This window comes from Delphinus delphis, chromosome 7 (genome assembly GCF_949987515.2).
Source record: "Delphinus delphis chromosome 7, mDelDel1.2, whole genome shotgun sequence".
Taxonomy (NCBI): Eukaryota; Metazoa; Chordata; class Mammalia; order Artiodactyla; family Delphinidae; genus Delphinus; species Delphinus delphis.
In genome coordinates this window covers 60,007,758-60,022,996 of record NC_082689.1, presented here as the reverse complement: position 1 = coordinate 60,022,996, position 15,239 = coordinate 60,007,758, and the positions used below count along the sequence as shown (strand labels likewise).

Below are 15,239 nucleotides of genomic sequence, written 5' to 3'. Positions count from 1 at the left end.
GCACAAATAAATATATGGGAATATTCTCTGCTGAAAAGGTAATGTGAACGTGTCACTTCTTTCCATTCCAGATGCTAACGTGTGCCTATTTTTTGGTTAGTTATGTGTCGGCTACTTGCTTATTAGGGTGTGTTTGATTCAAAATAAATCCCATATGTCTTCCGCTTTGGGGCATCAGTTGTGCTGCAGCATGGTCTTTCTCGTCCCTTTTTCTGCTTGTGTTTCCTGTGCTTTAGCATGCTTGTCTGCAGCTGCTTTCCATTACTCGTGGTCATCCATCACTGTATGGATCAAGGTTCACTGAGCTCTTCAGCACTCATCAGTGACTCGTTCTGTGCTGGGGGACAGGCTTTGCTTAGGAACTCTTTGTCTGTCTGGTATAAAGAAAGGTTCATAATAACCCAGCAATTCCACTCCTGGGTATATACCCCAAAAGCTTGAGAAACAGGTATTTAAGCAAAAACTTATACATGAGTGTTCATAGAAACATTATTCACAGTAGCCAAAATCTAGAAACAACCCAGATGTTCATCGGCTGACGAACAGATCAACAGAAATGTGGTACATCCATACAATGGAATATTATTTGGCCATAAAGGGAATGAGGTATTGGCTCATGCTACAACATGGATGCTACAACATTGAAAACAATATGGTAAGTGAAAGAAACTAATCACAAAAGGCCACCCATTATGATTTAATGTATGTGAAAAGTCCAGAATAGACAAATACATAGGGACAAGAGATACATTAGTGGTTGCTTAGGAGTGTAATCAGTAAAGAGCCCGTGGTTTCATGAAAATACTCTAAAATTGACTGGTGGTGGTTGTACATACCTGTGAATGGAGGCATACCTTGTCTTATGGCGCTTCACTCTATTGTACTTTGCAGCATTATTGTAAAAAACTGAAGGTTTGTGGCAACCCTATGTTGAGCAAGTCTGTGGGCATCATTTTACGAACAGCATTTGCTCACTTCATTTCTTTGTGTCACATTTTGGTAATTGCAATATTTCAAACTTTTTCATTATCGTGTTTATTATAGCGATCAGTGATCTTTGATATTCTAATTGTTTTTTGTTTTATATTTTTAAATTAATGTTTATGTACATTTTTTTAGACATAATACTGTTGCACACTTAATGGACTACAGGATAAGTGTAAACATAATTTTATAGGCACTGGGAAACCAGAAAACTCAAGTGACTCGTTTTATTGTGATATTTGCTTTACTGTGGTATCTGGACCTGAACTCACAATATCTCACAGGTATGCCTGTATGTTAAAAACCATTGAGTTGTATACTTTAAATGGGTGAATAGTATGGTATGTGAATTATATTACCATAAAGGTGTTTAAAAAAAGAAAGGCTTATAAGGGTTTTGAACAGACTGTTCCAGAAGCTTCTGTACAAGTCCTTAGCTATATCAGGCTCTCCTCACATCCAGGTCACATGACTGCATCTGCTCTTGTTAGCGCTTTGCATGTTAAATGCTTGCTTTAATTTTCTTCAGTAGAGCTTTCATCCCCATCACTTACTCTAGAATTTTCAGGATCAAGGCCTGGATTTTTTTGCCCCCCATTCTTTTAGCTTGTTGAAATTATTGACTTTTTTTTTTTTTTACTTTTTATCCCTCTGCTAAAAATCCTGCGAAAGAATTGGTTTTTTCTGACTTACAAGTCTAGCTACTGTTTCAGATTTGGTGTTTGGTCTATATTCAGTAAATAACATAAGTGTTATAGCCACGTCTTATAAATTAAAACTTAAATGTCTTGGTTCATTCACTGTTGGCAGTTTTACAAACCGGACGTTAAAAAGCTGTTGACTAAGAAACTTCAGGAGCTATGGGTGAATTCAGGATTAGTAAATTTCCTGCCTTCAGAACTGTCATCAAGTTAGTAGTGGTTCATTTCCCGTGGACCCGAAAATCCACATATATTAGACCAGGGAGCCTAGTGTTATGAGAAACAGGACTTTAGGGATGGCAGGTCTCAGATGACATTGAGAGGTGGTGATTTCATGCGCTGAGGAGAAAATTTTCAAAGTAATTGGCAAACTTCTCTTCCTCTGCCTTCCTGTTGACATGACTACACTGCCCTTCTCTTTCACAATCTCTTTCCTTTTCCTTGATGTAGGCTTATGTTTCTATGATTCTTGATTTTTTTCTTCAAATAATCTTTAGAGTTTTTCAATTTTCACATCTCTTTTGCAATATATTTGTCATCAGAGTGCCATTCTTCTTGTCTTAAATATATGCAGACCAAACATGTCTGTCTGTCTCTCCGTTATTCCCTCTGTCCCTTTTTCCCAAAGAACTCAGGTTCTGTTATAATACCTGTTACAATTCTCTTGGAAACTCGTTTGACCACTTCAAAAATGTACTGGTTCCAGTTTATTGTATTTTTGGCTGCAAAGCAAAAGCAGCTACCTTTATCAATTTTTAACTATATTTCCATGGCTTAGATTACCCCTCCACCTCTAATGAGACGACACTTCTCAGAGTCACCCCTGGCCTTTCTTTTCCACTCTGCTTTTATCATACTAACCTACGGCTAGAAATCACTTCTTGTTTCATACCTGCTGGATTGCTGTAGTGTTTCTGACCAAAAGGTTAAGGAAAATCAGGAAATATTTATTGAAGTGTACCTTTTTATCTTAGTATCTAATGTGTTGTTTACTTAATATTTATAGAACCACACTTGACTCATGTTACCAGTAAATGTGCAGCAGAGCATTAAATTAAAGGATGAATAATTAACAAATTGATGGATCTCAGAAAATACCCAGAGCCCTTCATTCATCTTACTAAAATAAATCTCTTCACAGGGCTTGAATTCATAGCCAAGAACAATTTCAAGCATAATGCTACATATATAAGTTCTTAATAAAGTGCTTGTATATTTTTATACTGTAGTTATCTAATTATAGACATCAGAGGCCAGTCTTCAAATGATATTTCAAAGCAGATTTGTATTTGAAAAATTAAAATAGCTATGAATTTCCATTGTGAGAGTAATAGATGTACACATAAATATTTTTAGAGACTATATAAAAACTCAGCTGTAAGCCATTCAAATTGGCTTTTTAATACATATCATTCCATACAGTTTTTATCTGTATATCTATACACATGTTAAAAGCAGGTTTGTATATCACAACCATGTTAATATTATAGATAGAATCAATTTAGATTTTGTGACAAGGGAAAATGGCTAAAGTAGATTAAAAGATAAGCTGTACGATAGCTAGGAAAAAAGTCCATGTTAACTGAAGGAAAACAATGAAGACAATCTAAATAAATCACTAAATTCAATCTACCATATGATTTGAGTTGGAAAATGACATAAGAACAATGTAAAGAATTGTGTCCTTTATAACTCACCACAGAGTTGTCTGGGAGACTGTGCTGTGAAATTACTTGTAGATGAGACTCTAAAACACAATGAAATGGTTCTGTTTTTTTCCTCCCTGAAAATGGAAATTATACTTTTATTTCCATAACAGAGGTAATTGTGGGAAAAAATTAAGAAACTAAAACCCCAAAAGAAGGAAGTCACTCATAATTCCATTGACAATTATATTTCATTAGACTTCTTTATAATTTTTGCAGAATTAGAATGTCATAAATGCTTCTCCATTTTTTTTTTGCTACTTAACAATATTTTATGAGCCTCTCATGCCAGTACATACAGTTCTACCTAATATTTAGTGGCGAAATAGTATTCTGTTTAGAATGTATGTTAGTTTACTTAAATAGCCCCCTATTGAGGTGGTAATCCAGTTTTAGCTGTTCTACACAGTACTGTCATGGACATTCTCATACGTACTTAGCATGCTTTTCGGATTATTTTCTCAGGATAAACGTTGTGTCAAAGGGTACATGCATGTTTCATCTGGTTGCCAAACTGCCTGTTAGAAAGGAATTACAAATTTATTGTTACATCCAAGATAAGCTAAGCCTTTGCCCCATTGTGTGCTGTACTGCATCATTAGTGTGACTGCAATAATTACAGAAAGCCACAGCATTGAAATTTGTATTACAGTGGAGTTCCTTATGTCTTAGAATTCTACATATTAGAGGGGTTAAGTCCAGCAGTGATGGAAATGTTTACATTCGCAACTTGTATCACGTGGTATTCATTTTGGAAAGCAGAGCTTTTCAGCCAGCAGTTAAATGGTGACACAGCATGTGTTGGTATTTTGCTGTTTCTTGGACTTGGTGACAGGCCATGATCCTTTATTACCTTAGATGAGTGACCGAGGAGGTGGTGTTCCTCTGAGGAAAATTGACCGACTCTTCAACTACATGTATTCAACTGCACCCCGGCCTCGTGTTGAGACGTCCCGAGCAGTGCCCTTGGTATGTGATCAAGAAATTGTGAAGCAGGTTTTTGTGACTAGTCATAAAATAATTTACCACATAAATCAGTTAAGCCATTGTGTAGGTGTCACCACAAGGACGAAATGAAGCTATTAGGGGGGAAAAACCCCACTTTCCTCTAAATTTGTAGTTTTAAAAATGCTCTTTTTTAAAATGATAAGAGCATAGGACAAGGAGTATGGTTTTAGAGTTCTTGTTGCCAAGGTTAATAGTGGTGTGTCAGTAGTTTCCATGTGGTAAACCACATTTTGATATACTATCTCTAATGTGAAGCCTAAATTACCAGCTTTACTAGTACTGGGTTTAATCTTCAGTGTTTGGGGTTTTTTTTCCCCTCAAGTACTTGTAATTAGAAAGATTACATGTTTGAGACTGAGAAGTATGACTAGAGCTCTGATCAGTTTATTTGCCAACCTGAAAATGGCTCAAATGATAATGGCGTTAATAGGTTTTTTAACTGATCATAGTCACCTATGTTCAAGTTTTAATAAGGTTAGCTTTTGAATGGTCCTCCAACACCCAGAAGAGCACTTTGCCAAATCTCTTACCTGTAATTCTGGAAAAACTCTTGTTCTTCTGGGCTTTGAAGGTTCTCTGGCATATACACTGGAGTTATACTGTAATGTGATTAAAAACAGTATAAGATGGGTCTATTTTAGACTCTTTCCTAGGAAGTTACTAAAAGGACTTCATTCTAATTGCACAGCACATTCTACTTACACAGCACAGATTCTGTAGCTACAACTGTAATACAGTTCATGTCTTACCAAACTTTTAAAATGATTGCCCTAGGAATGTGCTTTTCAAGTTGAGATATGGGTAGGCCATGTGCCGTGGGACAGAAAAGGTCAGATAAACACCAGTATCTTCTTAGATTCTGATTTTACTCTAAGAAGTGGAGAAAAGGGATATGCTGCTTTTGTAGTGAACAGACATTGTAGAATTTTTGTGGAGAGCAGCATAGTGTACTAGTCCAGACTCTGAATCTAAACTGTCTGGTCCATTCTCAGCTCTACTACATCCTAGCTGTGTAGCCTTGGGAATATTTTTGACCTTTCAATACCATAGTTCCCCCGGCTTTAAATTTCGAATTATGGACTTCCCTGGTGGTCCAATAGTTAAGACTCCGTGCTTCCACTGCAGGGGGTACGGGTTTGATCCCTGATTGGGGAACTAAAATCCTACATGCAGCGTGGTGTGGCCAAAAAAAAAAAAAAAAAAAAAAAAAATCGAATTATTATAAAGATTGAGTTAATATATCTAAAATGCTTTTTATAGTACCTGGCACACAGTAAATGCCATGTAAGTGTTTGTTTAGGATGCAAAATTTACTTGAATTTTTAAGAAAACAGGAGGCTTGATGTGGCGCAGGCTGCCCCTACACCTACACCGCCTTACCGAGGGTAAGCCTATTGTTAAGCTTTTACATAGCCTCATTCCTGATGTCATGACCCCTTTGTAAGTGGACCCAGTAGGCAAGCACTGGCGCAGCTGGGGAAAGGCTGCTTGACCTCCACAGGAGTGGTCATCAGGTCATACCTGATTACTGAGAGCTTCCTCCACGTGATGCCTTCCGGTGGGCATCTACATGGATGGAATGTCTTCATGCTGTAAGCCTGTTCAGAGAGGACTGTCCACATTTCCCTCTTCCAGACCTTCTCTGTTAATCCAGTTTTGTTCTTTCCAAGTCTCTGACCAGCCAGCCCATTTGCCACTGCCCATGGTCCATGTAGGTGTTCCACTTTGAATTCCACCCACTGGTAGGATTTGCTTTCACTCCTGTCTTTCAGGCCCGGCCCTGAGAGAGGCTGTAGTGAAAAGGCAGTCCACTTTGGCTGGTGTGGGACACTGTGTAGATCCAGCAGTGGACCAGGCCCATGCTGTTTTACTTTTATGTTAACTACTTACAGGGGAAGCCTGATGGGTCCACAGGTGTGGTAGGTTCAGGGAGAGGCAGTGATAAAGTAGATCAGGTACCATGGGATCCTGAGCCACCTGCTCATGCAGTTTTCTTGGGGCCATTTCTAGAGCCACTTAATGTGTCAATCAGGGCCCCACCTGGAAAGAGATAATTATAATTATAATCCAAGGAAGGCTTATCTACGAAGAGACAAATTATAGAAATAGGGGTGGGACAGCACAGGAATCCTGGCTAGGAGCAGCAGAGCTGTCACCACCCTGACTCAAGGGGAGAAGGAGAAGTTAGCAGAACCCAGAAGGGAAAGTTGCAGAGCAGCTGCTTACTCTCCAGGGACCCAGCCTGCCCAGGGGAAGCAACCTCAGTGAGAAAGAAGCAGGGGATGAATACCCTGACTTGACTCCCTTGGAACTCCTACTGGGTTCCCCATTGGCTAGACCTACTGGAACCAGAGGGCACAGAAATCCACTGACATCTGTTCAGGTCAGCCTCCCAGGGCAAGGAGAAATGTGGAGAATGGATAGTTGATTTGGAGGGGTAAACAGAAACTCTGGTTTAAAAAAATCAAGTAATAAATGATAGAGGTAGATAAGGCCAGAGCCTGGATTTGTTAATAGCAGATTCCTGAATCCACATACACTCTTTACTGAAGTACTATATGGAATGTCATTGAACATCTGAGTTGGTGATAAGACCCTTTTTTACATTTATCCAAATGTTCTTCTTTGTATTAAAGAATTGGTAGGATTTATCCAGGTAAAGATGGCCATTCCAGATACTGGGAACAGAATGAACAGACACAGATGTGAAAAATAACATGATCTGTTTGAGGGACTAAGGAGGAGATTTACTTCAGCTGGACTGGAAAGTGGGTGGACAGACCTGATCTTACAGTCTTGAAAGCTCTTTTTTAGAAGCTTGGATTTTTAGGCAGTGGGTCTGGATGATGGGGGTGGGGAGGGTTTTGGGGTGCTTCAAAGATTTTTAAGCAGGGTAAGTGACCTGTCAGTGAGAATTAAAAGAGAACTATTAGGGATCTCTTCAGGTTCAGAACACGGGCTGCAGTTCATGGTGTGAGGCCATGACATATATCTGTTAGGCTGCCACCAGGCTCTTTCTACCTTTGCTCCCGAGAGAGGCCATGTTTTATGTAGTATCACCGAAAGCGGTATTGGGATGCTCTGGAGCAGGGCAAGAAAGAAGAGAAACGTGCTTCTTCTAGACCCCCACAGGTCATTTTATACAAATAAGACGAATGAGGAATTTTAAATGACCAGAGGGAAGCCGTCTAATGCAGTACTCAACTGGGCTGCAGCTTGATCATTTTTTTTTTTTTTTTTTTTTTTTTGCGGTACGCGGACCTCGCACCGCTGTGGCCTCTCCCGTTGCGGAGCACAGGCTCCGGACGCGCAGGCCCAGCGGCCACAGCCCACGGGCCCAGCCACTCCGTGGCATGCGGGATCCTCCCGGACCGGGGCACGAACCCGCGTCCCCTGCATCGGCAGGCGGACTCTCAAACACTGTGCCACCAGGGAAGCCCAGCTTGATCATTTTTAATACTTAAGTATTAACTGATCTTTTAGATGCGGGCTCTGATAGCTCTGGGATACTCCAATAACGTTTATTTTAATTAGAGAAGTATTTCAGTGTGTGGCTTTCCGAATAGAATTTCATTTTTCTCATCAAACAGGCTGGTTTTGGTTACGGATTGCCCATATCACGCCTTTATGCACAGTACTTCCAAGGAGACCTAAAGCTGTATTCCCTAGAGGGCTATGGGACAGATGCAGTTATCTACATTAAGGTAATGACTATAGTCTTCTGGACTTAATGATACTTCTTTGATTATAAGATGCCAGCATTTAACTGTAATGAAATTTTCTTCTACCTCGTGCTATTATAACAAGGATCTCCTCTGCTTTGACAAATGATCTCTTTGACTGTGGGTAAGAAACGCTCGACTATAATGATCAGGGCTTTGTTAATAGAAAAAAAACTGGGTTAAAGTGGGGCTTCAAAAACTTATGTTAAAATTAAATTTGTAAGATAAGACACATGAATTGACATTGATTCACCAGCCTTTTGATGTACTTGCTGAGGCCTTTCATTTGCATATGGGTCTGCAGATTGAAGTTTCAATTGTCTTTCTTGCAGAAGCTATACTTACAATACCTTGTTTTGGTTTCTTTAATCAAAGAAATAGCCAAGTGCATAATCCTTGTTGATTATTATGCATTTCCTTACAGTTGTCTTCTGATTTGACAGCAATTTTTATGTGGCTTTCCTTCATGAGTCTTTATGAAACATTCATCTTAGTTTTCAAAGAACCCCCCCCCCCGCCCATTTTTTGTGCTTTGTTAAAAGCAATACTTAGATTAAATTACAATGACAGATTTAAGTATATTAACAGATTTAGGAACAATTACAGGTGACTCTTGGTAAGCACATAGCTCACCTGGTGGAAACAGACTTGCCTGGGTTGTTCCCTGTGTTTATCTGACAAATCAGTATAAATTACAGGGATAGAAAGCCCTGGGTTAGTTCAGCGGTGGGCTGTTGGTACCTAATTTTTTAGCGACGCTAGTTTCTTGTTCTGGCCACTAGATGGCACCTATTTTATAGGAAATGCTAAAGACTTTACATTAGAAAAAGTAAAAATTGTCTGAAAAGGTTAAGTTCTTTCAAGATAATTATCTTTTTTTAAACCATCTCAATTGTGAGGAACTTAAAAACATTGCCTTCATGATGCCCTTTTTATCATCAAATGTAACATTTTTGTTTGAGTCTATAGATCAAGGAGTTCCAGCATAAAGAGAATATGATGTATAGGTGAAAGGTCTCTAGCTCCATTTTGGAAAAAAATAGAATACATGAAGTCTTATAGAATAATTAAGGTCCTTCCTTCCTATTATTGGAATGAAACTTCCAGTTCAATATTTTCTACATCTTGGGGAATACCTGTGGCTTAAGGTTGAAATCCTACCAAAATATCCTAATTTGAAGATAATGAGGAACATAGTTTATCTCAGTGATACACAGGAAGCTGAAATAGAACGGTGAATTAATCGTGATAATATGTTGGAAACATGAAATTACAATCAGCCCTCTGTATCCCTGGGTTCCATATCCATAGATCCGAACACGACTAAAAAATATTCGAAGAAAAAAGGAATTCCAGAAAGTTGCAAAAAGCAGAACTTGAATTTGCTGCACATCAGCAACTATTTACATAATATCTACGTCACATTTGTATAGCATTTACATTGTATTAGCTATTATAATTAATCTAGAGATGATTTAAAGTATACAGGAGGATATTTAAAGGTTATACATAGATACTACAGCATTTTATATAAGCAACTTGAGCATGGGCAGACTTTGGTATGCATGCGGGGGTGGGGGGTGATACAGAGGGTCAGCTATGCATGATGCAGAAATCATGTACAGAAATCATGCTGTAACTAAAATTAGTGTGACTTTAATGTAGGAGAAGACACAGGATCAAACCCAGATTTCATTAAGTGATTGTACAATTACGTATGTTAAGGTACATATGTGAATTTTTATGCTTTTACACTTAACTGACTTTTTCAGTTAACCAACTTCTGTTTGTCATGTTTTATAAGAATGTCTGTCACACGTGTGTCAAACTTCAATCCAGCAGCTCCCAGGCTGGCTGGAGAATTACCGCAAGCAATAAACTCAACATGCACATCAAGCAGTTGCCATGGGCTTAGTAAATAACACGTTTCAAAGATGTGCTCTATTTTAAAATGTATGTAGATGGTCTTATGTTTGATAAAATACAAATCCAATGAAGTATTGTTTAATTTGTAGTAACCTTTTGGCCACTGTAGATTTTCTCAAATAATGCATTCCAAAAAAATGCCTGATTTAGGTCCTGCTTTGACTTTCAGGCTCTGTCAACAGAATCAATAGAAAGACTCCCGGTATATAACAAAGCTGCCTGGAAGCATTACAACACCAACCACGAGGCTGACGACTGGTGTGTTCCCAGCAGAGAACCGAAAGACATGACGACATTCCGCAGTGCCTAGACACACTTGGGACCCCTGGAAAATCCAGATGTGTTTTTTTATTAAATTTGGAAGGGATGGTGTTCAGAACTACACTATACCAAATACTTCATGTGTCGTTTTCACAGTTAACTGTTTGGGTAGATAGAATAAGTGGTAAGTTAAATTCCTCTTATGCCCATTAAATCTCCTAAAGGATGAAGTTGTACCTATTTTACACTTAAATTTTCACAGTTAATTGAACATTTTTAAACAACTGTAGTTCTGGTCAACTTTCTCTTTACAGTAGACTTCAGAAGCGTAGAAGTCTTTGGGTTTCTACAGGAAGCTGTGTAGTTTTGTAGTTTTTTAAGAAATACTTTTATGTCTGCTAGAAACATTTCCTTAATATCGATTAGTCAGTTAGCCACCTTTCTGTTTTAGAGGAGTTCTGCCAGCCTTTATTTAGTAATGACAGATGTAATAAGATGATTTAGAGATTTACATGACTGACTACAATTAAAGCAGTAAACAGTTGCCCTGTTAAGTGTAGAACCAGCCACCTTTCAGCATCTACATGCATTGTCTTCACTCTGAAGTTAATTTATCGTGTTTTAATTTTATTGCAAAGGATTGTAATGATTGATTTCCTATGGAACTAAACCAAGATCATGGGCAATCTACTTTGAATATGCTTATGATTAATGCAATGGGAAATTTTTATACTAAAACCTAACAGCTGCTAAAATTCTAAATTGAATTTAAGAAATTGAGGGCAGAAGAGTGAGTCGCAAAAACTGTACTAAAGATTGTTGAGATTACCTGGGGGGTGCTTTTGAGAAAGTTTTTCTTGAGTCCTACTCCAGACAGAATCAGACTCTGCGGCTGGAGTCCAGGAATCTCAGTTTTTATAACACTTCCTAGACCAGTCTGATGCCTCACCTAGTTAGGAAGCCACGCTTTTAAAGTGAGTAATGATGATACCACATTTGCTAACATAACAGATCTTTATATTTTGGTTTTCACCTATTGAAAGGTCAGACTTCTAGACTCTGGTGCAATTAGAAGCATAATTGGAAGCAAGAGACAAGTTGGCTACAGAAGAAGAGTCAGGTAACCAAAGGATTAGAACCGTAAATGCACAGGTATTGACAAAAAACATGTTATGAAAAATATCTATACTTCATCAGGAAAAAGTCACCTTGGGCTTATCACATTCAAATGTTTGCATTCGAATGTTAATTTATAATGTACAAATTTTTGGTATATTCAGTATATTATAACTCTGTTAGGCTTTAAGACAGAGATACCAAACAGGTGGTATCATCTTCGTTTTTGAGACTCAGAGTATAGCCCAAAGCTGCCCAGAATTGGCGTGAGGGCTCAAGCTGTATCTGCTGATCACTGTCAGCCGCCTGGTCTAAGAGACCATGAAAGTCAGGAGACTAAGTTGTTAGTCTTACCTCATCTTTTAAGGTGACAGGGAAGTACACTGAAAATAAATTTTAAAGTAAGATTTTAAATGTTTAAAGAACAGCTTTACTACTTAAATGGGGAACTTTATCTGGTAAATACATTGAGTTGAAACAGCTCATTCTCAAAAGGATTATGTAAGCTTAACAGTGCTATACAAATTTGTAAATTAGAAGGGATGTTAAAGGGCCGTTAGCCCAGGACTCTCACATAAGAGATGAGGATCCTGAAACTCGGGGTGTGTGGGGTTTGCCCAGGGCTGATTAGCTGATGTGACCAAATGTTGGAAAAAGATCTTTTACCTGTTACTCCTTAACTATGGATTTTATGATAAACAATAGGATACGCTAGTGGATGATTTATATTAGTTCAGTGTGTCACAGTTTTTTTAGCTTAAAATTACACTTTTCTTATAATGATGAAATAGTTTCGAATCCTTTGAATCAAAGTATTCACTTTCTTTCCTAAATGAGACATTTGTACAACTGACATAAATTTGATATTTTTACTTAATGATCCACCCACCCACACACAAAATTAAAATTTCTCTCTTTATTTAAGAGCTAAGAAATTGTATTTTCAAAGGAAGAATGAAATCTTTTCCTTTAGCTTCTTTTTAAGGTGTAATGGCTTTTTCACTTTGTTACTGTGGTAAGGGACACAAAGTTACATACAGAAATATTTGGGGGAATGCTTTCTCTTAGTTGGTTTTAAATTATTGTGCTACTTGAAAAGTTTTTAGATTCTTATACTATTTTCCCCCACCAGCATTTAATATGATGCCATGTAGATTTTAAAAACATACTGAAAGATAAGAAATGGATACTAAGTGATTTTTGTAACCTGGGCATTTAATGAATATGCCAACATTTTTTTTAGGAAGAATCACAAAAAGTATTCTGCCCTGTACTTAAAGTACTAGCTGGCTTTAGATGTCTTCATACTTTATGGTAATCACTTTCTTGCACTGTGAAGTTTTTACATGAAGATGTTGAAGTGGCAGTCTACCCTATTATTTTATAAAATGTTTTGTGTATGGCAATAAACTGAAAACATGGATCAACTCTTATTCTGAAAATAAATTGACCAATTGTTTTTTAAAATAAAGGTCTCTTTCATCATCAAGGGTCAGCTTTCTGTAAACATTCAAAAAGTCGAAGCTACGTGGCTCACAGTGCACCTCACTATGCTTGGTAGAGGAAGTGTTTAGATTTCCACCGTGTATATTCTAATCGCCAAAGCAGGCAGCCGTTTGTATGGTTTGAGTTATGCTAGATTTTCATTATCCAAACAGCCACAGATGACTGACTTACTGCATAAATGAACATCTTCTCTTATGTGATTTTCAAGAGGTTATGTTAGTATACTCTTTGAATAACTTTTCACAATATAAGTAATATAGGAAAAGCCTTAATTTAACCAGCATTACTGTGTGCTTGTACCAGCCGAAAGTCAAAATTAAACTCGTCTAGTCAAAGACAGGTTCCTGTCCTGTTCCTGATGAATGGGATATGGCCATCAATCTTCCCTTCATTATTAAAGCCAACAAGTTCCATAAAAGGACTGCAGAGGTAAAGAACCAGGGAAACAGACTACTAGTGTTAGGGTCCCTTTGTGGCCTTGTGAACAGCCAATCAGAAAGGAAGCCAAAAAAAAAAAAAAAATCAACCAATTTGTTTGCATCTTCAATTGCTGTGCCATAAATGTGAAGTTTTAAACAGATGAGTAATCAGGGTTGAGTTAAGCTGGTTTGCAAATACTGTATATGATTAACTTCTGGCCCCCAAAATTAAATTTTCTTATAGTCAAACTGAATGCACTTGAAAAAATGTGGCGTGAAGTATTTTATGTATGGCAAAAAAGAACGCACTGCTGGTTTGCTTAGTCCTGGCTTTCTTAAATTACTGCACCTTTTGTTCTGTTTACACGTTTGGAAATAATTAGGTATATACTACCCACTCCTCACGTCTCTTCAGCAGTCATTAACCATAGGCTTTTAATAGCGAGAGACAAGACTGCCAGCTTTTTCAAATTTATGACATGAGATGACCATAAAGTTGGGTGGCCATGAGATTCTATACTATTATAGATATAAAACCATTTGGGGGAAGGAGGATCAAGATGGTGGAGTAGGAGGATGTGGAGCTCACCTACCGCCATAAACACATCAAAAATACACCTGCATGTGGAACAATTCACACATAAAACCAACTGGAAACTGGCAGAAGATCTCTTACACAACTAAAGCTGCAGAAAAGATTTTCCATGTAATTGGGTAGGACCAAACACATAAAAAAAAAGGCATCAGGATGGGACCAGCACCCCTGGGAGGGATCTGTGAAGGAGGAAAGGTCCCCACGGGCAGGCTCTCACTCTGGGGAGCCCCCTTGCCTGCTGGGAGGTCTGCTGGGAGAGGCTGGAGTGGCCTGGACTCTGATTGCAGGGAGTGTGTGCATGCTGACTTACCTAGCAATCAGGGCGGAGGGAGACCAGTACTGACAGCTGCCACCTCCTGCCCTTCCCAGTCCCAAAGGCGTGCAGAGCAGGGCTGCTAGAACGCACAGTGGGAAGGTGCTGAATCTCGGGCAGATAGGCCCTGGGATAGGACTCTGTCTAACTGCATGGAGACAGCCTGGAGGGCCTGGAGTATGGTCTAGGCCAAATCTCAGAGCTCATTGTCAGCACGTGAACAGCGGGGCACAGGTCCAGCATTGGAACCCACTGCCAGCACACACACACAGTGGTGCCACAGAGACGCATTTCTCTGTGCAGACAGTCCCTGGCGAGGAATACACAGCAGTTTGTTTCCCCGTGGGAGCTCTCCAGTTCCACCCACCCCACACTGTAACCTGGGGCCAGATCTAGGGCGGACAGGTCCTGGGAGAGGCCTGTCATGGAGGCAGCCCAAGTCCCAGGCAGCAGCACAAACACCTCCATTCCTGCGGCAACAGCACCAGCCCACCCCATACTGCAGCCTAGTACTAGGTCTGGGATGAACGTAACGGAGAAAGCGACGCGACCTTGGGCTGCTTCCAGGCAGAACTGAACGTACCTGCATGGGCAGCACATAGGTTTGCTGTGACCACAGGGGCCTCACTTGCTTCAGCGATCATCTCCTTTGAGACACAGCACACACTTCAGGGGGATGAAGCCTTATCAAACCTGATCCTCAAGGCTTCTACTCCCAACAACCAGGCAGCAAACCCGATCCCTGACAGGGAGCCTCAGAGCAAAGAGGAGGCCCAAGTGAAGGCTCTGGACACCACAACACCAATCACACCCACTATCAAGGGAATAATGGCCTTAAGGAAATACGTGACTGGCCTCCATACCAAAACCAGCCCTTGCACCAAAAATATTGGACTCACAGTCTTACCCAGGGATGTTCCCACATAAAAACACCCCTTCCAGACCACAGTAGATAACTTTCTCTGTCTCTGATTTTAGGAGA

At 39.3% G+C, this 15,239-nt stretch overlaps 1 protein-coding gene across 1 annotated transcript in view; it reads left to right on the top strand.

Annotated features, from left to right (window-relative positions):
- PDK1 (pyruvate dehydrogenase kinase 1) overlaps positions 1-12,558 on the top strand; it is a 33,529-nt gene extending 20,971 nt beyond the window's left edge. The window contains exons 9-11 of the mRNA XM_060016582.1: positions 4,250-4,360; positions 7,990-8,103; positions 10,217-12,558. Coding sequence (XP_059872565.1) covers positions 4,250-4,360; positions 7,990-8,103; positions 10,217-10,357 — 366 coding nt within the window. The 3' untranslated portion in view covers positions 10,358-12,558. The remainder of the gene's footprint in view (positions 1-4,249; positions 4,361-7,989; positions 8,104-10,216) is intronic.
- The last annotated feature ends 2,681 nt before the right edge of the window (positions 12,559-15,239 follow it).